The sequence below is a fragment of the Rhea pennata genome, chromosome 5, assembly GCF_028389875.1.
Source record: "Rhea pennata isolate bPtePen1 chromosome 5, bPtePen1.pri, whole genome shotgun sequence".
Classification (NCBI taxonomy): domain Eukaryota; kingdom Metazoa; phylum Chordata; class Aves; order Rheiformes; family Rheidae; genus Rhea; species Rhea pennata.
Window position 1 is genome coordinate 38,204,099 of NC_084667.1, and position 27,533 is coordinate 38,231,631.

Here is a 27,533-nt window from a genome sequence, read left to right on the forward strand (position 1 = left end):
ACTCAAGCAGTTAACTACCAGTGTTTTCAAGGCCCTGGTGATTTCTGATCCGTCAACGTGAGTGTTTGACATTTTCATCCTTGGGTTTTGTTTTCTGCCTCTTATCTACTGCATGCAATGAGGCTTGCCTTTCCCAGGTCAAGTGAAACTGTGGTTCAGCCATGCCCAGAGAGCTAGGCCATCCTGGCCGTCTCTTGGTAGCTGTCCTGTTACCAAGGAGGCATAGCCTGTCTTTGCTCTTCTGCAATGCATGGAGGAGGTTCTCAAGCACACCCCCCTCTTGGAAGACTCTTTCTCTTTTAAACAAGCTAATTTTTAACAACAGTGAGAGCCGTGAGGAACAGAAGATTTTCTTCTGTGTATATCACAAGCTTGTTTACAAAGTAAACAGAGAAAGGGCTGCAGTTTGGATGATCTAATTAATTACATGGTTGCAGCAGGGAGATGAAAGGTATATGAGATCATTAGGAGATTAGCCTCCAGCTGTGCATTGCAGAGGAGTAGGTGATGGCCAAAGCCCCTTTCAGCTGCAATTATATGGTCAGTGACCTGGTAAGAGACCTGCAAAGAGAAGTCAGCAGGATTTTAACAGGCAGAGCTCTTCGCTGCTATACTTCTGGCAGGAGCATCTCAGATGAACTCATGCCTTCTCTTCCCTGGCCTCCGCAGAGCTGATCCCTTCCCGCTTACCTAGAGGCTGCCTTGCTGTTGGGATGGGAAGTGTTTATTTTTGTTTGGTATGAGTTTCTGCTGTGCACAGGAAATGAAGAATGTGTCCTACAATGCCAAGGAATTTGCATTTCCGCAGCGATGACTAAAGCAAAGTGCATCTCACCCATCTTTCAGAAAAAAAGAAAGCACACAAGAAATTATAGTGCCAAGTGCATATGGATGTGGTTTCAGCTACAACACTTTTAAACAGACAAATTAATGCTACTTTATGCTGAGAAATGAGCCAGTACTGGAAAAGAAAACCCTCCTAAAATATCGCTTGACTATCTTATTCTATGAAACACTGCCAGTTTATGAACATTTTCTTTAAATAAAGTTTTAAAGTCAAGTTTCATAAGAATTGAAGAAATGCAATACTGGGGAAAGCCACCAGCGCACTGCACCAGCATCCGATCTCCTGGGATGGCAGTAGGAGAGGCTGCTTCAGAAGAGCTCACAAACCTGGCCACTAACTGGATCTCCTCCTGCCCCAACCTCCACAACCTGTTAAAAGCTCTGTCTCTGCCTCAGTCCATTAGTACCTTTTTATGGACACGTTGACCAGCTAACCTCTTTCCCAACCAACCGATACTGTCTTCACAAGCTCCTTCCAGAAGTTTGCTACTTTGTGTGTAAAAGGAAAATGTCATTTCTTATTTTCTTTAAACTGATCTCCTACTACTTTCAATAAATGTGCCCTTATCCTAATAGGGGATATGGCAGGATTTGGCGATAAAGAGCTCTGCATCCAACTCATCCATCGTCTTCCTCATTTCCAAAAAGCAATTCAACATGAGGGAAGGAGAGAAGGGGACAGGATCAGAAGTAAGGTACTGGATTCTTTTTCTGTGGACCAGTTGGCATTACTGATTTCAGCCAATGCCAAGTATGCACAAAAGGGGAAAAAAAACAAATCAGAAATCCTTCACTTCTCTGCTTGTTATTCTAAAGTTCCTGCTGCATTTGTTTCCCCACAGCCTTAACAAGAAATAACAGAAGAATTTGGCCAAACCCAGAAATGTTTTCCCCTTTTGGTTCAGCCACTCTTCGCGGCTGAATCTAGTTTCATCTGTAAACTGAATTTATAGTTTACAAATTAGAAATTTATTTGTAAAGTACCTTGCAAATTACTTAAATCTCCAGGGTTCCCCTAGACAGAGATGAATTAGCAAAAGTTGCAAAATGTAAAAGCTAATGTACATTAAATCTTGTTTTAGGATCCTTATCTGGAAGTGAAGTGCCTTAGTTCGTTCAGAGAAAGCAACAGCAAATTAAAGTGATTTTCAGAAAGGGAATTTCCATGCAAAATGAATCACACATAAAATTAGAGCACACTAACACTACAATTTTCACTTTTAGCTTGCCTTAGCTTTCCCAAATGCCTCCACTTCCAGAAAGACCTATTTTCAAAGGCTCTTTACTGCTGTCGTCCTGCAGAAATTGCGCATTTGTTCATTTGCTCACCTATGCACAGTTTCTGAGCCTATCACCAGGCACCTTCTCCAGGTTTTGATGCACACAGAAGTGAAGTTTTGACACTGTAGTGCAGAGAAAATGCACTTTTTTTACAATTTTGTCTAGGAAAAAAGCCACTCAGACTGCAGAGAAAGGCAGAGTCCATCGCCCTTTGCTTACACCGTTACTAACGAGGTTGGTTACTAACGAAGTCAACATGTTGACTTAATCTCTAGGCAAGCAGTAGGGGAAAAAGAAGTTAGAGGGTAGGCAAAATTAGAGATGATAGAATTGTGACCAAGAATATGTGTAAGCAGGCAAATCAGGTGACACAGCATGTGCCAAGACAGCAACTGGCTTAAAGGAAGCAGAAAAACAGGCAAGTTTTGGACATACTGGCGGTAATGGCAAGTTTCTACCATGACACAAGAAGAAGGAGCAGAGTATTCAAAGAAGAGATGTAGGGTTGAATATGCAAGGGACGAAATAAAAGCTACCAGCTCCCCTGCATGCACACAACAGTTAACAGCCTCTCTGACAACGGCGCCTAGTCCAGCAGTAGTTTCTAACTGTTGGATAAAAAGTTAGGATATATATACCTTTTCGCCCTTAAAAGCACCAAGTAAAATCAGGACCTCCGTGTTTCCAGCAGAGCGTAAACAATTTGTCTCTGCTCGGAAGAGCTTATAGCCTAAGCAGACACGACAGGCAAGCAGAGAAAACTATCCTTTTATGGCAAAGGGGATCAGGTAGCGAGATCAAGGGCTTTGCCAAAAGTCACAACAGAAGCCTGTGACAAGCAGTCCGTTTTAAGTTAAGTCTCAGGTTTTTGACGCAAGGTAGCCAAGAGTGTTTGGTGAGATGTAAGATTGAATGGAGAGCTGAATCCGCACTCCTCCACGACCGAATGCAAAGCTCGTTCAATAACCCGAGACAGGCCTGGTTTACACTGTATATTCTCACTTCAAGTACATCAGCAATCATGGGCAACGTGTGAGGTTTACCTATGGGAAGTCCAGCAAAGACCTTGACTATGAAGACTTCCATTACTCCCGGAAACTTCATCAGGCGTAGGATTTCTCGGAGGCTAAACACGCTGCCAGACTGCGATGGGCCTGGGAACATGACATATTGAATAATATTTTATTTATGCAGCTCAGAGGCAGGAAAAAAGAAAAACTGAGACTGCCAGTTGAGGTTTGCAGCCACCTTCCTGAAGAAGATCGCCACCGCATCGACTCTCTGCTGGCAGCAGAGTTTGGTAGCTGGTGCTGGGTCTGCGTGGGGGACCCCAGGGAGTCCAGCAGGACTCCCATGCACCGCCGCGCTAACCCCAGTGCAGGCCAGGGGCAAACCTACATGCCTCCTCTGCTGCATTTTACCTGGCTAATTACAAGCATTTTCCAGAAGGACTGAGGTGCTACATATCGAAACCACTAAATACTTACTGCGTGCCGTCACAGGGTGTTCTGACTGCAGTTCAGCTTGTGAAGGGATCCAGACCATTACTATCACAATGTTTACGAGGCTTCCTACCAGCCCAACATATATAGGAACAAAAATGCTGCAAATAGAAAAAAAATACAGGTAAGTGGACAAATATTGCAAACAAAAGTAATTTATACTGCAGCCCTGCAAAGACTTTGGCATATGGCTACTTTTACTTGGGTGATGAGCAATCCCCCTGAAGTCACAGTTCCTATCATTATAAATAAGCTTACCTGCTTTAAGAAAGAGGACTCTGGATATCCATGACTGTGGTTAGAAATTTCACCAGAAGTTGGCTATTGTCATCAAGATATTTTGTCACTTTTATTAAGGCATAATAAAATACTTTGAAATCTCTAAGTATTAAAGAGTTCCTCTTCGTTTAATGCTGCTTAAAAATCTTCCCATGGATGGCACAGTAATTGCTTGTTAGGACCCACAGCAGGCCAGATCCTCCCCATTTTATTCTTGTAAGTATTAATTGCACTCCTTGGAATTTCTCAGTGAAACCAGATGACGTTACGGCGAGATGGAAGCACTCAAGATGATTAAGGATGGCAGAACATAGCCCACGGTACAGTCAGAACTGAAAATACCAGAGGTGCAGCACCACTTGAAAAGTAGCCGCAGAAAACAACAAACACGATGTACCAAACCTTCCGAGGAGGAGAGTAAATAGCACTTTGAGTGGTGCACCACCCTTTCTCCAAAGGTGCTCAAAACCATATGAACCCCGCTGCACCTGTCCATCAGAAGCCCAAGCTTTGGATCTTTAATAGATGTGGGGCCACATCCTTAGATGTGGACACAGTTAACCGCAATTATTAACGGTAATTTTATAAAGATAAAAAGTAACAATTATAAATTACCTAAAGAACCCCAATACAAGCTGCATAAAAGCTAGTAGAGTCAATAAGAAGTCCTTAAATATCCTCTATCTCTTTGAAGAGAGATCTCTACTATCCTCTTGAAAGTGAAGAGTAGGAAATGACTCCTCCTAGTCACACAGGAAAAATGCAGACTCTGCAGGGCTTTAACTCTGGGGGAAAAAAAAAAAGAACAAAATCCGGAGCTGGAAGACGGAAAGGCAGGAGACGCAAGTTGAAAGCAAAGGAAAATGTATGTTTTGTTTTAACAGTGAGAGCAATTATCCACTAAACCTGCCCATTAAAAGTCTTCCCCATCGTGGAAATCCAGCTGAGGAGGAGAATCCTTTGTCAGACACATGCTTAAAGCCTCCCGCAGGATGCAGATTTGACATAGGACACGCTAGCTGAAACGCCAAAGGCCAGCATAGAAGCCAGCTCTACAAGACAATAATGGTCTCTTTGGAGTATAAAAGTCTAAGCACCTTGGACTTCAGCAAAGGAATGGCCGGATTTCCCCGCAGTTTGCTTTCCAGGGGCACGAGCCCCCGCAGACCCGGTGGCGAGCGTGCGGCCGACTCGGCCCCGCACCTGCGCCTTCTGCAAACACGGCGCAGGAGACCGGGCGGCCACCGCCTACGCCGGGCTTCCTGGGCGCGCTCTGACAGCGCAGTCGTTATTAACTCGTTTTTACTGTTGTCTTCCTGGTCGGACCACGGCGTATTTTTCCCTTGAAAGAACTAGCAACACCAATTGTAAAAGCCTCAGGTTTCCCCCGTGCTAGACAAAGGTGTGGGCTGAGTAATTTCTAGAGTACTACTGGGTTACTGCTGAAGTCTCGGAGCGAGGCAGGCAAGGACTGAGATGCAAACAACCAACAAAAGTATCAAAGAGCAAATACACACACACACACACACACACACACGTATATTTTACGTATTACTGTTAATAGCAACTGCAAATATCCCAGTTGAATATTTTAATTCTCATTAATTATTATTAACAACAAAAATGATAGATAGTACCTCCATTCAAATGGACTTATGGAAATAATTTAGTCCTGCTGCATCCTTCTGCCAAGTTGTTCTGTTAACTACCGTGGATCACAAAATTAGTCATTCACTGGATGCCATTTTCTGATTAAAAGTTACCTGTCAAGCTATTCCCAAACTGTTGAAATTAAACTCTTTCATACCAAATTTCTCTCCAGGAAATTCTCAATTTCTAGTTTGTTTTGTAACATAGGGTAACTTTATTAGCCAGACAGAAAGATAAAAGTAGTTCCAGCTGGCCTTTTTTTTTTTTTTTTTTTTTTGATTTCTATATTATAGGTTTTCATTACGATATGGGAAAAAAGCATCATTGCAAAAATTTTTATTGGACCAAAAAAAACATTTCTGCCACAGTCCCATTTTTTTCTGAGGTTTTCCAGTCTCCTAAATGCTGGTGTAAATATGTTTTACTCTTTAGCTCAAGAGACAGTAACAGTAAATGCCAGCAGTGAGTGAATGATCCCCCAGTAAAAGTAGGAAGTAACAATGTCCTACTTCACTGAAGCATATGACTGCTAGTGTTTTGCTGGGAAACGGAGAGAACCTTGAACTTTTCTATGTTTTGAAAAAAATGGACTTGCCTGAGTGAATGAATGAATTAATGCCATTGTGTACAGCCAGATTCCAAATTTGGGGAAATCCAGTGAAAGTAGAACATAAAGCTCAAAACCGTACTTCCCAGAAGAGCGTGAAGTGCTGCAAATCATCTGAAAACACCTCCTTTTAACCAGAGCTTTCTGCAAGCACTTCCTCCTTTTCCACATTTTAAGCACTACCATTTCTCGATCAAAAGGGACGAGCGCTACGCCGCGGGGTTAGTTGCTATGTTATCCTGTGCTACGCTGCAGGGATGGACTCTGGACCTGGAGATAACGCTGCTGTGTCCAGAGGAAACCACCCTTGTTTGTTTGCTCGTTTGGAAAATGAAGTGAAACGAATGCTCATAAACCTGCCTTCCCGACACACCAGGCCGTTCACCCTAGCGATACAGAGGTGAAAGGCTTGTCTATGCCGTGGCGCCGTGCCTTAAAGCCTAAATGTTAGCACCGAAATACTTTTTGGAGATGCCACAAACGCGTTGAGGAAAACGCAGGTTCCCCAGACTCCCAAGAGCGAAGTCTCCTACCCTGGTACCTGGGAATGGAAGGCTTGACGGCAAGTACACAGATCCAAAAACGCTGCCCGTTGAATTTCTGTTATGAACTTGCACCAGAACTGACTGCAACCAGAGCTGACACTTCAGCTCTAAGGAGCTTACTTTTGGACATGGCACCCCTGAGGCCAGTGCAAGTTCTACCACCACTTTCAGTGACTTTGGTCCTGAGCTTTGCAGTGTGTCTTCACACTATGACATGGGGATAAGCACACACAATCAAATCAGCATTTTTCGACCTTTTTGTTGCTGTTGTTGACCTGTGAATCTCTACAGATTTTCAGAAATGTAGACTCACTGCACAGTGAATTTGTGACTCCCAGCAATAAACTTGGTTTTCTTGGTTACTGGCCATTTCCTCCTCCCAGCCATAACCCCAAGGCCTCATTACACATAATACTACACACTCTGCAGTAACCACTTTATGGAAAACTGGTCCCAAACCCATACTTGAGATGCATTTTGTTGTTACTTAGCATCAACACATAGATCAGAAAATGAAATAGCTCTCTGTGCAAATGAAACACAGTTCATTTCAGAGGTCTGCGAAAAGCAAAATGCAAGGTTTTGCTGTTAGCCCTAGATTTTCCAGAAGGAAGTTTGGGGTTTGCCCAGCTGCTACTGGTGGGTGCTGAGCTTTTCAGCTGAGCCATGGACATAGAAGGGAAGTGGTTGCAGAGAGATGCTTTGCTGCCCACCACGGGAAGCCCTGCGGGTTGCTGCCTGCCCCTGCTACACTGCACCGCCTGGCACACTGTCACCTCTGAATGCCCCTGATGATTGCCTTGGGGCTTAGGCAGATGAGGGACTATAAACATTTTATTTCCCTGTTGTGTAAAGAAACACAAATGTTTACACTGTCAGGTAAAAGGATGAGACTGCAAAAGCCAGCATGCATATGCTGAATAACTATTTCTGGAAGCATGGAGAAGAAGAGCTACTGAGTCAAGCTGACAGTATTCTTGCAGTGACACTCAGCAGTAGACATGAGGGCAAAGCGTTTGCAGAGGAAACTGGCACAATCACAACAACGCTGCTGGATCTTCAGCTGGAGCTGCTCTGTGCTGTCTATGCACATGGCGGGGGGCAACTCGGCCCTGGAGCTCACCTTTGCAGTGAACTATCTGCATAACATGCAACGCAGGGGAAAGCATGCCCATGTCCTTGGGTGCTGCTGTCGCTCCAGCAGGGGGGCTGCAGCCTGGCGGAGGTGGAGGGAAGAGGAGGGTGGTGGCATCTCACAAGCAGGACGGTGGCAGAGGTGGGGTTGCATCCCATGGCAGCTCAGAGGAACAGCTCTCTAGGAAGGGATAAAGTGACCCAAGTGCCACCAACAGCAGAAACACCCTAGGGTTAGCAGTGCTAACCACTCTGCTGTCACTGCTGGGGGTGGAGGCCAGCAGATTCCAGAATGAGATCCTTCTCTGCATGCTAAGCTAGTGACAGGACCCTGGGGCTAATCCGTTACTCCCTTATTCCTCACTGACCAAACAACGGCACACCAAATCCTCTGAGTAGCCCAGGGCCTTTGGCACCATGGGCTCTGCTTTACTCTGTATGAGTCACCTCTCTGGTTAAGACAGAGTCTGCGGGCACAGCTGACCCAGAAGCCCAGGATCTGAGCCCTCCACCCAATAATAATTTGCTGCCCACAAGGGGACATCTGCAAGAGTAGAAACAACTTCTCTTCCCTACTACAGCCAAAATTCATGAGGCTTAGCTGCTCCTCCCAGACACAGGAGACTGGTCTGACCTGGGGAGATCTTAGATGCTTATCTCATGCTCCCCTGTGCTGGGCAAACACCTCCATCTGCCCCTTGGGCTAAGACTAACACCAACCAGGCTCGAAGGAAAGCACCAAAAGCAGAATGATGTTGATACCCTTCAGAGGTGAGCTGCTGCTTAAATTATACTGACAGCCATCTCCCTCTGGTATTGAACAGCTTCATGCTGTTGTGTGTGGTCCAAGAGCATTTATTTTCCTTGGCACAACTGGCTGATTGCTGGAAGAACTTGGTGGAGCACATCTCTCAGGTCTTAAACCCTTTAAGATTTAAGCATGAAATCTTGGCTCTGCTGAAATCAGTGGAAGTTTCTCTTACACTCAGCATTAAATTTTGTCCGTTTGGCTTATCGGAAGGAAGTTTTGCAAAGAAGGGACGATGTGGCACCAATAAGACAAATTAAACAGGTTGCTCCCACAGGATCCTTTTACATCCCCTTCTCCTTCCTGTGCTTGCTCTCAGTCCTCCTGGCTGCTAGCAAATGAGTCATCTGGAACCAGAGTAATTCTTGCCAAAATCAGAAGCAGATTTCCTGAAAGGGCTGAATAACAAAGGACACAGGCAGAACTAATACAATTAAATTAAAAGGAGCAAAAGGGCAAATCAGCTTAGACAGCTGAGATCATTTCGTATGGCCTGTTTCTGCTCCTTGCTGATTAATAGAGGTTAAGAGCCTTCAGCACGCTTCAAGGCAGCAAGGGCTTTATGGTCAAAATAACCCTGGTAACTTTATCTGTGTTTTGCAGCATATTACTTCTAATTTCTTTGCTTCTGTTATATCTGGAGAGAGATTCCCTTGCTGACTTCTGCTGCCAGAGTTCCTCATCCTCTCTTTGGGTTTTCTGCTAGTAGAGCTTATCCTGGCCTTAATTTTTTAAATTTCCCTGAGGCAATTACGCAGATGTGGTGGATGCGTTAAAGGGACCTCTCCAGACAGAGGAGAGAAGAGGAGAATGTGCTCTGAACAGTGCAATGGGGTCCTGCCAGCATCTGACACATTGTCATCTCCACGCTGTTTCTGCCCTTGTAGACACCTACGACAAACACAAGTCTGCCTGCTGCTTGCAAGCAAACTGTTAATGCGGGTTTTGAAACACGGGATGCCATGTGCAGGGCACCATTTATGTGCTGTGCAGACTGCTGGAGACTGGAGCATTTACATTTCAAGACTCACTTTGTAGCCTCTGGTCATTTGTAATGGACAAGTGGCTGGCAGATAGGACTTCCTGTCTGGAAACTACATCCTTAACGCTGGTGGGAAAGCAAAATTGATGATGAAACCATTAATAATAATGGCGTGGTAAACAGCTTAAACCCAAGAAAAAATAAGCATTCAAAGCTGACTGGAATGAGGTTGAATTTCTTCCCATCTAATGCTTAACTACTTTCTGTATTTACTTTCAGATAACTGTAAATCCTAGCGGGTATCAAGCTGCCAGGATGAGACAAAGCAGGAATTCACTACATGTTATTCCACATGTAGTGGAATCACATGAGGAATTGAGGAATCACATGAATTGAGGAATCAAACAGATTGCAGACTAAGTTTTGTCTTTGCATTTTCCAGTAGCCTCAATTCCAGAAGTAGGGTGATCAGGAAAACCACCCCTATTTTTCCCAGATAGGTCGAAGACAGCTTAATGTCAGTGATTCCACTCAAAAGCCAGAAGACAAAACATAATCCTGTGGTTCTGCTCAGCCAGAATTAGAAGCGTCATCTTGGGCCACCAGGGCCAACTAGTACGAGGCAAATTAACACAAGGAGGACTCATTTTCTGAATCAACATGTTACATACATCAGCCCTAAGCTGCTCTCACTTTTGTTGAATGCTCATAATGCCAGAGAAGTTATTCCCAGGTTACAGCAAGGTAAATGGGAGGAGAATCCAGCCCATAAGGTCAAAGACACACATCTCTAGTGTGCATGCTAAAGCAGGGTGGATTTTGTGCCCAGAATGCTTCAGCATATCTGCATTCAACAGGATTTTGACATTTATGGGGAACATTTCAGGTTTTTAATAACACAGACTTTACTCGCACGAAAGAAAAAGAGATTTCAAGGAGAGCATGGGGACTGACAGTAATGCAGCAAAGGCACATGCGTTACCCAGCTTATTCCTCCCAGCACTCTGCAGACCAACCCGTCACACCATGGCAGCAATAACGTGTCATTTGGGGGAAATTCTGCATCTGGGGAGAAGCTGGCCCTCACCGTGGGGAGTTTTACATGTGCACCGTAATATCCAGGGCCATCTGAGGGCAGAATGGGGTTAATTCTCTGCTCTTTCTTCTCCCCCTTACACAACACACAACTACAGCTGGCCTCCTGACCATCCCTTAGCTCTTCCAGCCAGTAAAGGCAACAAAGGCTACCACATCTAGCAAACCAGCAAGGGACACAGTTTAGGGCTCTGGCCCAAATTCCAGGGTTTGCTCTGACCTTTTGGGCTGCAATTCCTGCCTTTGGTTTTCTGCCTGAAGAGGCTGGGACAGCCAGGTGAATGCTAGATACTGCCGGTTGCTTTGTGATTAGCATTGCAGTCACAGAGCCTTACTTCGCCTGCAAAGCACAGGAGTGAGAGTGTGTGTGTGTGTGTGCGCACGCGTGTGTAATTGCACAATCGAATGTTGCGTCAATACAGCAATTCTTTTGAGGAGGAAGCCGTTCCCAGCGAGTCCTTCAGGATTAAAGGATCGACGTGTACTTCTGCAGTGAATGGAACTGTGTTTGTTTGCTTTCCCTTTTTTGTAATAAAGTCAAAGTTGAGCATGGAGAGAGTGCAAATTGTTTTTTAGTGACTCACTCCTACTTCAAAACAACGCAGCATAAAGATTGCATTCATAACCGGTCCGGATTCCTTCAAGAGCTCTGAAAGGACTCTCAAAATATTTCTTTGATTGTAGTCTGGCCACACTATCCAGTTATATACCCTTAGGGAGGAGCTGTAGGAGAAAAAGGGTTATCAATTAAAAAAAAAAAAAAAAAAAAAAAAAAAAAAAAAAAAAAGAAAAAGAGAAAAGACAAAAATCAGTTCAGGTAAAACCACGATGCCAAACCACGTTCTTCAATAAATAGCTCTGTATTCTTTAGAAAATGAGTAACAGCCAGTCTTCTGTCAACGGCAAACGTGCATCATGTTCCTGATAACTTAAGAGATGCCTAAACTTAGTGCATAACTTATGGTGACTCATTGATGCATAACTTAGCAATGGTTCAGTTCAAGGCATTTCATTTTACTGCCTTGGCAATGCTTGCACAGCCCATTTCATCCCTGAGCCACGGTTCAGAGATGTCAAATTGTTCAACTGTTCCTTGTTGTTAAGACTCCTCCTAAAGACAACAAGCAAGCCCATAGTTTCATTGAAACCTTGAAGCTTCTTTTAAAAAAAGGAAAAAATAGCTTAATAAAAAATGAATTGAGGCTTAAAAAATTTCATATTTCCTAGGACTGGTATGCAAATGTGCATAAATAGTTGGGCTTCCACCCCCTGGGGAAAGGACTACTCCACTGCAGTACAAACAAACCCAGACAACATGCTCAGCATGTTCACAGTAACCCTGCTGGCGCAGGGCAGCCAGCAGCGCTCCCATCACTTCTTCCATGCCTCCAAGAGGCAAACAAAATAACTCCGGACTCAGGGCTTGGTGGCACCATGCAGTAGCAATCTGGCTGTTCCAACATGCAGTCCTCACAGGAGAACATCGCAAAAGGCACAGGTCAATATGGCACCAGTCTTTCCCACAGGCTCTGCTGCCCGGGCAAATGCCCATGGGAGAATGGCATGTGAGGTGGAGAGTGAAGTTTAACACTACCCAAAAGAGCATTAAAGCTCAAGCAGAAAAAAAACCCTGGCCTCCAAGGGGACATGTGTCCTCTTTCCATTTGCTTCCTGGTGTTCAGGTTGGAGGTATCTGGCAAGCGCTAAGACGGTAAATCACTTGAGTTTGCCCTCTGCAGGATTACTCCAACTACAACATTCCCGCTATTCCACTCAGAGCCCACTACTGCTCCAGAGATGGATGGATAGCCCACGGCTGTCCCGAACGCCACAGGGCAACTGGTGGTGTACCTCTCCTTGGAGGACACTGGCCTCCCTGTGCCACCAGCCCAGCACGAAGGGGGTTACCACTGGGACTCCTGGCTAGAGTAAATAAGCCGCAAGTTTTACGTCAGTGCTGGGCACTGAATAAAAACGCTTGTGCTTCTTCCATGAGCAAACTCCTCCTGCAGCAACCCAGCTCTCCATCTCCTGCGGAGAAAACGGGAGCGATGAAGAGCAGGCCGAAGCGCTGGGCTCTCGCGGCGCCCCAGCGCCAGCGGGGCAGCTGGGGCAGGACGTTAATCCCACGGCAGCTGAGCACAGCCTGCCTGCGCCAGTCCCCGCCCCGGCTCCAGCCAAAGCCGGGCCCTCTGCAAGCCCTCGGCGAATGGCCCGAAGAGGCATATCAGTTACGCTCGAATGAGATGCGGGGGGATTTGCAAGCTTTGTCTGCAAATCGCCATTAGTTCCGAGTGTCATTTACTTCCATCTGCTTTTTTTTTTTTTTTTTTTTTTTTTTTAGTAAAACACCCTATCTCAAAACACTGTCCTTCCTTTGCTATTCCCAAACTTGCACTTGTATGCGTCATTACTGCTTTTTCTGATTGCATGGTGCTGGCATCATGGTGCTCTGAACACCTGCACATTTACATTCATTTATAACAAACGAGGGAGTAAGCTTCGCTTCTCCAAAAGATTTTAGCCAGCTGGCTGACTAAGGCATTGCTTGCTCACTCTGGTATCTAGTCTTTACCCTGCATGCCTAGAAATGGGGGAGTCTAGACATGGACCACGTATGAACCATACTTGCTGAACAGGGGCTTGCAACATCTGGCTTCTAGCCCAGCAGCGCTAATCCGGGATGAGCTCGGGCAGGCCAAGATAGAAATCAGAAAGTAGGTGTAAACGGTCAGTGGTCACAGCAGAGACAGATGGCCAGTGAGGCTGGGACCTGTCTTGTTCGATCTGTGAGCAATTAGAAACAGCAGCAAGGTATGAAATTCTTCTGGGGATATACAGCCAAGAGTAGTGGGGGAAAGAGCAGACGGCGAGGAACTGCATAGGGCCCTTACAAGATTTAGCAGGCAACAAAAATCAGCAGTTGAAATTCAACACAGACCAAATTTAAAGTCATGTACAGGGGGAAAGCAAGTCTTAAATTCACACATATGATATGATGGTTATTACCACTCAGGAGTGAGACCTTTGGACCATCATAAACACTTTCATGAACACATCAGCTCAGTGCTTGGCTAATCAAACATTAGCAATTACTACAAAAGAAATAGAGTACAACACAGAAAAGAAAGGTGTCTTAGGGACATGTGATAGAGGTTCACAAACTCGTGAGTGGTGTAGAGAAGAACGGGGCTAGGAAGTGACCGTCACTGCTGCTTCCCATGCAAGAACAAGGAAGCATCAAACAAAAGCTTTAGGAGCCTGGTTCAGGACGAAGAGAAGGAGCTGATCCCTCCCACAACAGGTACAAGGTCTGTGGAGCTTGTTGCTACTGATCCTGTGGAAGCAAAAGGCTTAAGTAGGCTCAAGAGAGACCAGACAAGCATTTGGTGGAAAAATCCACTGAGGGGTCCTAAAGAGTCACCAACCACATTCATCTCAGGAAATCCATCTCAGGAAATATTTGGAGGCTGGGAAAGTAATTGGTGAAGTATTACATAAATTTGCTCTGTTCTTGTTCTTCCCTAGGTATCTTTTTACAACTTTTATTGGAGAAAGCATCTTCCCTTCAGAGCAGAAGGATAACACAGCTAGTGTCAGTACCCTGCTAAAAAACTAAGTGATTTCAAGATCTTTTGCTCAGGTCATGTTGAGAGATGCAAATGCAATTTCCTCCTCTGTATCAGGAATTAAAATCATGTCTCCCACTACCATCTCACAAACTAGAGACAGAGTCTTTTTTGCCCAATCCCTGGATTTTTTTTTTCCTGGAAACCTTAATACTCCAGAGAATAAGTAAGAATAACTGTAACTCTCACTTTGCACTTGGGAGATTCAGTTTGAAATGGGTAATTCTACATTTCAGATCAAGAATTGTTCATGTACCTTATCAAGTAACTATTTAATATAAAATACAGACACAATCCTCTCTCTCTCAGGTGTGGATTTTTTCCAGCCTTTTTCTTTCCAATCTACAGTGCAAGCTTTTCATTTCAAGGAATGTCTTTGGTAAGGCACCTATAACATGACACTCAGCTGGCTTCCTGAGGTTAAGAAAGGTTTGAGCTTGAATAGAAACATGAGACTGGGCACTCCAAGGGGAAACAAAGGGACAGGATCCCCCATGTCAATTGGTAATACTTCAGCTGAATTTCAAATGTAAAGTGCACTGCATGCTGCTGACTCCTTTCTGAAAATCTAGAAATAAAAAGTATATATGCAGTACCAGCACACTTTTACGTTTGTGATTCTGAGCAACTCTTAATTTCCATGTACTCACTTCACAGGCAGAGGGAAAGTCTCTGTTTACTCAATATCTGTGGTACAAGATTCTTGGATACTACAACCATGCAAAGTAACAACAGCTTTTTGGGATCCTGCTCCTCCCTTCCAACACTCCCCCCCACACCCTATCTTCTTCATGGTAAGCGTGCGTTCCCTAATGGGTGGTAAGGCATTTAAGATTTTTTTTTTTTTTAATTAAGCAACAATTCCCTTAACTACTCTTCCAAGTTCAGAATGTGGTGAATTATTAAAATACTCAGTTTGGGTGTGTCATTGGGTAAGGACTCCCACATATGGGCTGGTTGGAAGGTGAGCAGTGCTTGCTAGACTACCCAGTGACTCATAGCTGAACACATCGTTAATCATATGTTACAGCATGTCTGACTTCATAGAATACCGTAGGTGGTAAAATAATCTTTGAATGAGTTCAAGCTTTTTCTAGCTTTTATGAGGTTACAATGCTTCAGACTCCAAAAGATTCAGCTGGGCAGGAAACTGTTGAGGATTTGCTATAGTAACTTGGCCAGCACTTGCTACACGTCAGGCTCCAGCTCACGGCAGCGGCTTTGGAGAATACACAAGTTTGGCACCGGCTGGATGTGTTACTTTTCGTTGATCCCCATGCACTTACTCAGAGCTGGCTCAAGCAGAGCGTAGGCAGAGCTGAATTTTGCCATCCAAGGACAAGGGGTGGAGGCCTGGCAGCTCCTGTGAGGGGAAGGGGTAGGGTTTGGCTGGAAAAGAAAGCAAGAAGAGAGTGCTGGAGAGCCAGGACCACTGTGTCTGCTGATACTAAAGAGACAGGAGGTGACTGCTACCTCCAAGAAGACCCCTCTCGTCTTCCAAAAATACCCCCCCCAATGTGTTCTGGCTCTTTCCTCAATGGCAGCAGCAAGCCTGACTTCTAGGGACCCTGGCATGGGCAAGTAGAAAGTGGGACCATAGGCAGACTGTTTTATACAGTAGGCAACTACTTGTTTTGCCAACACCTAGAGGTGACACGATGTCTTCCCATCAGGGGACTGGAGCCACTACTTCCGTAGGTCATTGCTGTCAGCAGGACACTGAGTTTGCTGGGATCCAAGAAAGGAGTTCTTATTTCATGCAAACTTAAGTGCTCCCTCCACACCCTAAACCCAAAGGCTAAGGAAGTGAATAGGAAACGCCTTGACTAGCCAAGTCTGACAGCTGAATTTGGTCTTTTACCAAAACTGCATTCAAACAAATGACACTTTTAAGCAAAGTAATCCCTGGCAAAACAAATTACTTCTTTACCTGGAGAAAATTGTAAATGCGACATCCTACCAGAGGTAAGGCACAGACATCCTGCTTTCAAAATAAGCAGTCACAGCCAACACCTTCTACTTCAAGGTGCAAGAAAGTTGACAAGCTTCATCAAGGACTCCAGTGCCTTTTGTCTAGTAAGGCCTTACAACAAGGCAGAAAAAGGACGTATCACGGCTAGTCTTCTACGGGAAGCAATACTTGAACACTAACACCCAAAAGTCACAAATTAAATGTTTCACATGACAAGTGGAACCATTTCCAGTACTCTGCTCCAACCTCTTTGGCCACACAACAGGTCCCTTAAGAGCAACCCCTTTTCCAGCAAAGACAGAGCCTTAGGGATGTGGTGCAGCTGATTTGATTTCATGAACAGTTTGCCCCCGGAAACAGGCTTCTGCACAAGAGTGAGTCATCTGACTTCAATAAGCAGAAGGGTGAAACCATTAATTAAAGGCACACAATTTGCTTGCTGGGACAGGCTTCATGTGTTCAAACCAAGAATGGTCTCACTGTTACTATATTTACTGAACTCTCTCAATTAAATACTTTGTTTCTCTCATCCCATAATGATGATGGTTTCTGTATATTAAATACACTCAGAAAGGAAGTTGCTCTGTGTTTCAGAGTTGCAAGTTTGCATATCTGCATTAGTTTCCTCCCCTGCGCAGTTGGTAGGACAAACAATGGTCAGGGAATGGCTAAAAACCTTTGTACTAAATGATACATTTTCAAATCCTTAGTTGACATAATAATAATAAAAAAATTGATTTGGGCCAAAAAGCACGTTAAGTATTAACTGAACTTGCTTGCACTTTTCAGAGCAAATTTTGAATTAAAAGCCACTTAATGTACTTCATACGAGTCAAACGTAATTGCAGGGTGTTCTATGCATGTTCTGCAGCTCAGTGCATTTTAGCGTTGCCAAAGTCCTGAACATGAACAGCCTTTACCTGCAAACCTGGTGGAGCAGTTGCATTTCAAGCTCTGCCTAACACACCTCAGCTCTCCATTGGAGTTATTACCCCCTCAGGAGAAAAGAGACTTCTTCACTCCCCATACAACATCTAATCTTGGCCCCACTCCTGAGACCACCTATGGGGATGCCAGTCAGCTGCAGCTGTATTACGCTAAACTGTTATTTACGGGAGCACTTGCCGGGAACCACATCTGAGCCAGCCTCATGAGCAGCCTCTCCACCCATTCGCATGCTTACAGCACAGTCCTGCTCCCTTCACCACCAGACGACAGCAACTGCAGGCTACCTGATGGACTTGCAAGGAAAATTGCTAGCGAAGTATTTACTATATTTTCAGTTGTGTTTAACTGCAAACTCGCAGCTGGAAACAAGGAGGAGTAAGAGTTGGACAAACAGCCAGCTGTCTGCAGAGAAGTTTGGAAACCTCTGATTATGCATTTCTGTAGCTTCAATGAGCAATGCACTGGCCTACTGCACAGTTGGTTTTGCTGTACATAGAAGACTTGTACTTCAAGCCATCTGTTGCTGCAAGACCTGGAGGCCACATACTTCTTTGGCATGACATCTTAGGGAACACTTGGCAGTGACAATGATTTTAGACTGTCTCTTGTGATATCCTGGAGCATTTCAGAGGCTGGCTGCTTTTAGTGTACACCAAACATGCGTACATAAACAGAAAATTTGGTTGATGAGGAAATTATTTACTTATTTAGGTGGCTAGTGGTTTTCTTCTTTCCTGGACACAATGAAAAAGAATGATGTGATTTCATTCCAATTTCATTTGCAGCAAGAGTACACAGGAAAACCCGGGCTTCAAAGTACTGCCAAGCAAGAGCCTGTAGGAAGTGCACCTGTACAGAGCGGCAGGGGAATTCTGCGGTACGCGAAGCACAAGGATCTTCAGACCTGCATCAACAGCTTCACAGGGAACAATCCTGAAGAGTATGCAACTGTGCTGCACTACCCAGCATCATCCCTGACATTTACTCTCCCAATCCCTTCATTAAGCCTCGATAACAATAGCAGCTGAAAATATCACACTTGAGTGCATTTATTCTTACCCCCCCCCCGCCATGGGTGATGGAGGTGCTAACAACCCCCAGGTAGGGACAGGCAATGATGCACAGAAAACGTAAAGTGCCCTGGCAAAATTTCACAAAGCTGGAGGGGGAAAGAGACTAAAAATCACGTTTTTTACGTGCAAGTGTTGTGCTCTGGCCAGCAGACTGCATTTTCCCTCTCCTCTTTTACTCAGACTCCCTGAAAGCATTTTACCATGACGGAGCTGCAAAGCTTATGCAATGGGCATCCCTAACTTGCTGTCTCTTGCAGCATCTTCACGGTGCAATGTTGAGACTGCATATTGTAGCGGCCATTGACAGGAGAAGTCATGCACACAAGGAGTTCCAAAATACGTGATATCTCCATTGCTACTTTAGGACTTACTCATGAGGAGCCCTATCAAGCTGAAAACTCTTTACTGGATCTGGCCTGCTATCAGCAGAAGACAGACGATGCCTGACAAAACCCATCAGAACGGCAGCAGTCAATACAGAAATCCAAGGCATGCTGCAGGGACATTGATTCATAGCAAGAAAAGACTCAAAATTAATTCCCCTTTGATAAGCCATCAGATAACAGCAGGAGAGGAGGCTTAATGGGAACAGACGTAGTGGTAAGGGTTTACTAACAATGGCTTTATACTTAATCCCAGATACAAATCAAGGCTAGCTGCTAAATTGGCCACAGAAGAAGGCAATCTATTACCAAATGACACAAACTACGTAAAACTTGCTGTATTTCCAGATATGGCCAACAAGGGCTGTACTTCAATTACACCACTAATGAGAATTCCTAAAAGCAAAACTTGACAGCATTTGAAGGCTTTAGGGGTGATCATTTTTGGTTGCTTTTAGTCAGGTTAATATTTTCCTTTAAGTCATTCCAGAGACCTATTACTTCTTAAATCAAAACACAACCAAAAAGAGAAGAAATTGGGGGGAAAAAAAAACCCCACCAAACACATGGAAAAAGTTCTCCCAGAGAGAACACGAAAATCAAAGAGTGATGAGCGATGGACATTGAGGTGGGTGGAAAAGAAACAGTCCAGAGCAGATCTAGCTGAGAGCACGTCACCCTGAGGCTGACCAAGACTTTATTGGCTGGAAATTCCCAATCATCAGTGCTATAGCTGCAAGGAAAAAAAATGAAACGGGAAAAACATCGGGCAGGACAAGCCTCAACATGTTTCACTTGTCCTCCTGCTATTGGCCCCAGCTTCATTATATCCTCATTCCTCAGAACAAAGCCTCAGACCATGCAGTTCAAAGAGACATAAAACTCTTTTTAGTCTCATGCTTCACTGAAACGGAACTGAAATGATTTCCAGAGATAAGGTGACAAAGGAAATTAAACCATTCCCTACAGCTACCCTTTGGTAAAATATCACCTGAGAAATAATGACACCGCTTCAGATTTACGCACTGCATTTATCAGAGGAAGCGGGATTTATCGGAGCAATTTTAAACTAAAATGAATTGAGTTTACTGCACTTCAAAGCCCGAAGCTGCTTCCTTCCTTTGTATTGCACGAATAACAGCCTCCAAAGCTAATATTGACTTCATTTTATGTGAGAGATAACAGTTTATTGTTGGAAGATGTTACACCCTTTTGGTGTATAACTCATTATACACTTCAGTTTAGGTCCCAAGAAATTTGGGCTGAAGCTCTGTAGGATGGTTGCCACAGAGATACTTTGGAGGGAATAAAGTGCGAGGTTCCAGTTAAAGCCACCACCATCCCATGGGTTTCCATTGCTTGGTCTTCAGTCAAGTTGTCAGGGTGACAAAGCACTCACCCATCTGATGTTTAAGAAGATGGCCCTGCAAAACCCACCGCCACGGCCTCCTCCTCAGACCCACAGGCAACGAACACAAGAGACACCAGCTAACGGAGAACGAAACAAAGGGGGCTTGGTGGCGTTAAAAAAACATTCCTAAGCCACATCAGCCTGATATCATTTACAAAGGTACAGCCTTTCCAACCCCAGGACCTTAGGGTACAGTCCTGTCTACTCAAGAGCAGCAATGGAGCAATGGCTTAAATTTCAGCAAAAAGAGAAGCAGCTTCAGAGCAATTTAGGTCAACTTAGTATGGCAAAGAAAAGAAATATAGGTCAAACGTAAAGCAAAGAGGACACTTGAGATGGACCAGCACCTTGGAGGGTGTGCAGACCCTTTGTCCCATCTCCCCCCCAAATCAAATCAATAAAAATAAACGTACAGCTAAGCAAAAGGTGCAGGGCACAACCATGCCCCACAGGGAACAACTAGAACAAGAGAAAATAACTTAAAAAACAGAAAGAAACTCCATGCTCAAAGCTGGAGGAATTCAAGTGGATGGCATGTTGAGCAGATACCTCCTTAGATGCACAGAGTATCAGCACAAGGAAGCCTGGCACCCCTTTGCCCAGTGATAGCAAGAAACACCCTGGTTCTGGCCCCTGGTTTCACACCAGGTTACTGTAAAGTGAATTACCAATTTCTTTACCTACTTTTCCTAAAACTTTTAGGCAGAATAGCAAAACATCGTATCTGGTGTTCCAGCAAGGTCTTTGCTAACCCAGAGGACAGCTCTATTGCCGCAGCTTGCAGAACTGCATTAGCATCACAGTAACAAAGCCGAACACCCATGGAGGCAACAGGCAACGTTGCTAATTATAACCAGGCCAGATGAGAATTTAATGACCCAACTGGAAAGCTCGAAATACTTTAGGCTGACTCAATTTGAGTGTTGGATTCCACCCCCCCCCTTCAGTGTGTCAGGGAATTTCTCTCCATTATGCAGCAGTTTGGAAAGAGGCATAGGGCTGAAGGAGTCAGTGGTCTTGAATGATCAGCGAGCAAGTTTTCCAGAACAAGGCAGCAATGTGAGAGGTCTTTCTTCTGGGCGTTCTTATGGGGTGACATTTGCATGACTAAGGGATGACATAATAAGTCTGCAAACAAAAAAGCTTTATATTCCTATCAAGCTTTTGAAATTACTCAAAGCTCACTCGGTCCTTCCCTTCTGTGCAAGCATCTGATTTTGGTGGCAGAATTTAAATCCCATCTGCACCAGACCAATCGGCCTCTCTCTGGCTCTGGCCTTAGTTTATTCTTACCAGCTAACACAAGTCAAACCTATAACCTAACATTAACAATGCTATTTTATGAAGTACTCTGTTCTGAAGTACCCTGCAGACCCGTTACAGAGCGGCAAGCTGCTTTACATGGTGTTGAGAGGCAGCTCCTGCGACAGGACCTGAAACAAAGCGTGCAGCCAAATGACAGACTTACGGGGAACTACCCACGTGCTTCAAATCCAGCAACATACTCATGCCCCTTACAGTCCTGGGACAAGAGTGAAAAAAACCAGTTCAAATAAAGGCAGCCATTCCAGCCAACAGCCGACTGACAAACACTGCAGACAACGGGAACTATAGGCGTATACATAGCCCTATGACTCTTCTTTTTTAACCAGTGTACACCAAAGTCTGCTTTGAGATAACCATCTTAGCTCTATTTTATTCCTTTTGGCTTTCATCCCCTTCATTTTCTTCTATTTCTAACAAACTCTTGCCTCGCACAGGCCCTTACAGGTGTAGCTGGCTGCTAGATTCAGCTTTCAGCATCAGCCTCGTGTTGCCGCAAACTGAAGTCAAACGCAGGGGTTTTCCAGGGGTCTCTACAAGGGTAAGCTGTCACAGCTCGTGCCAGAGAAAAGCCAAGCTTTGCTCAGTGACCAGAAAAAAAAGGAGGAAAGAAACATTAAAAGGCATAAAGATAAGAGGTGCAGCCAGTACTACCCTACCTTGGGCAGTCAAACTAGGAGAGCAAAGGGAGCTTCGGGGGGGGGGGGGGGGGGGAAGCTGTGACTGATGTGTAAAATACTTATGAATGGCATGTATGAAAGTATTTACTCTCTTGAAGGCTTAGTAACACTGAGGGAGTTCATTTCTTCTCTGGGATGAGGGAATAAGAGCCTAGCACAGCTCTGGGAGATGAACCTTTTGCGTGCGAGCCCTTTCAACGTGTGGCTGGAGCCATTCTGGGGACACGCGGCCAGCGACTGGACCTTAGCTTAAAAGAACACTGCAGCTAAGGGAGGCAGAAAAAGGTACAAACAACATTGCTAGAAAGTGAAAAGGTGCAAGTACGCTAAGAGCCAGAGGTAAGAGCTCCACTGAGCGGAGAGGTGTTATTGCAGAAAGCCAAGAAATGCTGCCAACCTGGTTTACATAAACTTGGCTTTCCTAGGATCTGGAAAGCCTGTATGCTGGTTGACCAGTGAAAACAGTCTAGTTTCAAAGAGCCTAAGGGGGGGGGGGGTGGATTCTGTGGAGAGACTGAAAGAGCCAAGCTGAGAAAGCGATGCCAAAGCAGTGACTCCATGCCAGCAGAGCAAGTGCCAAGATTCATCCTTGCAAAGAGCCTGTGCACGAGGAGTTACCTACAGAAGGGCCATACCGACACCAGAAACCCTGCAAAACACGGCACAGAAAGTCAGATTTAGGTAGAACTGATGTTTCACTTCAAGCACGGGCAATTTATCAGGTTTAGACTTCTGTTTAGAGTCAAGTGCAATGCATTTGAAATTCTGGACAGCTTTTATTTTGCAGGTCATTTACTTTCGAGCAGAGGGCTGAACGGTAATCGAGGGAGTTGCAATCAAGTTGTTCAGACCCTTGCTGAGAAGCAGGAGAGACCTTCCTTGCCTCAAAGCAAACATTACAGGAATGATAGATGCTGAATCAAACCTAACCTACTACGCCTGAGGGGATTTGCTCATTCCTCTGGGAACAGGAAAACCGTTTCTCACCAGTTTAGGAAGTCAACTGCTTGGCAACAACTGAGACAGTTCTCCCAAAACTCTGGTTACGCAAACAGCTGCATACTGCTATGTTTCAACATGCTTCACTGCTCCAAAAATAATTTCCTGTTTGATTTAATACCATTAGCAGAAGCAGAGAGTACAGCACAAACAGTCATGCCATTGCATGCTGGATCCAGCTAGCCACCAATTTCTAGTAGAAAGTGCCCATTCTCTTTAGCTGATGGGCATGATTACGCAGGAGGAAAAAAGGTAACTGAGATGATGTAATAAGCTCTCTCCCTCCGCAAAAAGTTTTGACGTGAGCCTGCCTGAGAATACCTGCCACCTTTGTCCTTCTGGGCCTCTCTTTTCAGAGCTGAGATTTCCCAGCCCTTCCAACTCAGCACATTTGCTTGTGGCATGTAACCAAAACCTCAACAGCCAAGTAAGACTTAATGCCAACAGAAAGTTCAACAATAAAATTGCTGCTTGCTGGGTGTTCAGGAGCTGTGCAGGCACCAGAAGGGGTGGCTAGAAGACTCCGACAGCACAAGCACCTCCATCACTGCTTCTATTCTCCATTGGCCATCTTTGCATCTAATTTTGGGTTCCAGCTCAGTGTCTTGGGAACAGTATCTGAAGAGCACTTTCAGCTCCTAGGTGGTCCAGGATTTGGGTAGCAAATTTTGCCCTAGGGTGCATTTGATTTTGTCCTCTGTTCCCAGCCTTTTGCGTTCCCCTTCCCAAAGAAAGGCACAGGACCTGCCTTAGAGGCACTGCTAGAGCAGCCTTCATGAACGGCGCTCTGAAAATCTCATGAAGCACAGAAAGCTAAATACACCAAGGGCCAGCACAGCAGCAGCATGTTCCACAAGCTGCAGACCACAACACTCCTAGTGTTTAACACTTGAGGCCTTTTATAAAGCTAAACAGATATTTTCCAGATGAAGTTGAAAGAATCTTCTCCAAAAAAAGTGAAGCAGTCAAGTAAACTCAAGGGCATCCCATAAAACATTAACTGCAAAGTGGCATTTAGAACCCGATGCCATGCCCACAAAATCAGACCATTTTAAAGATGTGCAGACTCTACATTGGTAGAAAGGGAGATTCCCTAGCAGCAGCTGAAGATCTGTTTCTTTAGCATTGAGGGACATATCATGTGGTTTGTCAATGCTACCTGTCTCAGAAAGAATCCTTGACAATAGCAGCTAGACGATTTTGTGCTGCCTTTTTACTCCCCCTATGCCTTGAAATCAAAGCTGTGCAATGGAACTTATTTATGCTTGTATATTTTAAGCCCAAAGGGGACGACGAGGGACTGTTTCACCTGATCTGTGACCACACACATCTACCTTTCCATTCCATAGTCATTCTGTGAGCTATGTGATGGGTTAAGATGCCCCTAAGCCATGATTTGAAGGGTACAGCAGATAAGGAATCCATCGCAGCTTTTAGGGATCTTGGACAGAATCAAGCCTTTACTTAATGGGAAATAAAGCCCTATGTGCAAAACTCATTCAAAATGCATGGAAGGGAAACTCCACCTTTTCCACACAGCCTCTTCTATTCATGGACCTTGAATGCTGCAGGTATCTCCTCCCCAAGAAGCATGCAAAAATGCATCCCAGGGAAGATACTTCAGTTGCCTGTGTCATTCAGCCAGGGTTAGGAGGACTTCTAATCATGCCAGATGTGAAAGAAGTGCCCCTGCAGCTCTGGGATGCTGCAAGCAGCCCTAACAGAGCTGCAGGTCATAGACAGCAGCCTCTACTTTGAGTCTTATTCCTGCTCCAGAGCTAGAAAGGAAAAGTCCCATCAAAAGTCATGCATGGGACACAGCTCCAGGATGACACTGCCAGCTTTCATACATGAGGCAAAATAGGCATCTGTGCTGACCCAAGAGCCACGTAGGGCTCCTTTTTTCTCACTGTCACATTAAAAGGCAATAACCCACCCTGCGTGCTAGAGCTGAAAAGAAGAGGTGGCTCCTCAGCTCCGGGGAATGAAGCTAGGTGGGAGGACAGGAATGGTGGGAAGAGAGCACAAGCCAGTTTCCATGCTCAGCTGACCCATGTCTGCAGCTGCTGATGCTCCCACAGCCTAAGGGAGTGCAGATAAGGAGCAGCTCAGCTTTTCCAGACATAGCACAATTCCTGTTTACAGCCTCTTGGCTAGACTTTTCAAAAGGAGGAGCTAGGTGTCTATTCTTGCAGGAAACCAGGTGTGTAAACAGCCCAATTAATATACCCAGAAAACTCTGTTCTAGCACAGCACAGAGGGCTAGTGGAGACAAGCCAAAAGCATAGGAGCTGAGGAAGGAAAATACTTTTAAAGAATATGTCTAATTAGAATGGGCCTGAGCCAAACGCTTGTATTTGAACACCTGGAATAGCCTTGGGGAGCAGAATTGTAACCTGAACCCAGATCGACATTTTGTAGCTGGCTTGTCTCTCAGCTGAATTAAAACACAGATCCTGGATTCAAACATCACACAGTTTGGGTTGCAGGTTTTCAACAGCCACGTTTTGAGATTTGGGGTTCTGCTTTCGGCCAAGCTTTGTCAAGGCTGCGGCTCTCTGCTGCTGCCGCCTTTTGTCCCTCTCGCTCAGCACGACGTGTTGCTCCTCCAATAGCCCCTTCTGTTGCAAGGGAGTCTGCTAGATCAACGTAATTAAGCTTTGGCTGTAAAACAGCTCGTTTTCCTTCCCAAGCTTTTGCTTGGTTTGCCTCATTTTAACTCAAAGTGCTAGATGCAGGTGCCCATTCAGTGTTTGGCTGCATGTCCCTCTGTGTGCCAGTGGCAATGCCCATTGCTTGGTGCTGGGACTCTGTGCTGCTTTCTGCTCCACCCGCTTACCCCTGCCATCATAAGCTAAAGCTGCTGCTTTTGGTCAAAGAAGTGCCACCTTGTCCTAGCCAAAGGTCAAACATCTGCACTCACGTCCACAGACTGACTAGTGACAGTGAAGCTCAGCTGTGTGCCACAGCCCAGCAGCAGGACCCGTTTGAAAAGCCACAACCCATCAGGGCCAGAAATGGTGGGGGAAAAACTCCCTGTGCCCTGCAGAAACCCTTCACAGAAGTGACAGACTGGTCTCCTCCCACCAACAATGCAAATGTCCAGGATGGAGATAGGACATGGTTGACTGCTAAATTTACCCACATCTTTACATCTCTTCTGATTTTACATTTTATTAGTAGCAGTCACATTTGGCAAATTAAAGTCAGCCTCATTACCGATAAAGTACCCCTGCCGCAGGCATGTCATGCATTTCAGACGGCTTGCAGGGCTGACTAAATATTTACTTTCGGATGGCTCATTTCCAAAGTCCAGAAACATATCATGGCCCACAGTACGAAGCGTCCAGGTTTGCCATCAAATTGTTTCATTGCCCCTTTATGGCACGTTGTTTGCATTCCTGCGCTCTACTTCTCCTACCATGCCGCCTCTGCCCGGCGCCAGGAACGCTCTGGCGTCCCTCTGTCAGGGCAGATGTGCAGATACATGAGGCGCTACCTCCTAGCTCAATGATTCTGGCTACTTACTTAGCAGTAGTTTTTATATCACCTGATCTTGGGTTCTGCCTTCCCTTTCCCACTGCACACATCTAGGCATCTGGCCTCTCACGAGCCCAGCACAGCTTGAACTTGTGCAGCTGGAGGAGGGCAAACTGGGACTTGCTCATAGTGGATGGTTCGATAGTAAATGCAGCGTTTGTATTTTTGGCAACCTTTTGGTGACTTATCTCCACTGTTAGTCAGAGCAGTTTGATGCCACAGATGTACTTTTCTGTCTTTTGCAAACTCCTCTTCCCTGCCACAATTGAACCAAAAAATTATTTAAAAAGTTAAAAAAAAAAAAATCAGACTTTATACAAACACGGAGGAAAAGCTTTGTGAATCCTTCATGAGCCAGGAGACTCCCTCTGAAAAATGCCCTTGCCACACAGCAATCAAACTGATGCAACTTTTGGAAGGGTGGACAGATTACAGCTGAGCAATTAGCCACCCCGACCATGTAATCGCATGCAATGAGAACACAAGTATGAAGCACGAGGCTTATCTCACCAACCACCAACGTGTAAATATATTACCTGTTACTGCAGACTCCTTCAATTACCTTAAAGGAGTTCTTCAACAAGGATTTCAAATTTTATTTTCTAAACTTCTGTAGGTCCATCTAAAAGAGGGTCTCCTATTTCTCCTGATAGAAACTCCTGGAAGACTGGGACACATCGCAAACGATATTGGAAAATATAGCCAGCAAAAAACAATCCACCCTCTGTCTAATAACCACTTGGGCCTGTACAGCTAAAAAGAGGATGAGGAGAAATTCAACCAATTTAGAATACAGACAATCTGTTATACAATGTTGTACTAGGAAAGAGCCTTTCTAAGTTTCTA

At 45.0% G+C, this 27,533-nt stretch overlaps 1 protein-coding gene across 1 annotated transcript in view; it reads right to left on the reverse strand.

The window, feature by feature from the left end:
* The window catches only part of SLC22A18 (solute carrier family 22 member 18), a 61,283-nt gene that overhangs the window by 19,565 nt on the left and 14,185 nt on the right, over positions 1-27,533 (reverse strand). The window contains exons 5-6 of the mRNA XM_062576328.1: positions 3,615-3,730; positions 3,171-3,281 (exon numbers count right to left, since the gene is read on the reverse strand). Coding sequence (XP_062432312.1) covers positions 3,171-3,281; positions 3,615-3,730 — 227 coding nt within the window. The remainder of the gene's footprint in view (positions 1-3,170; positions 3,282-3,614; positions 3,731-27,533) is intronic.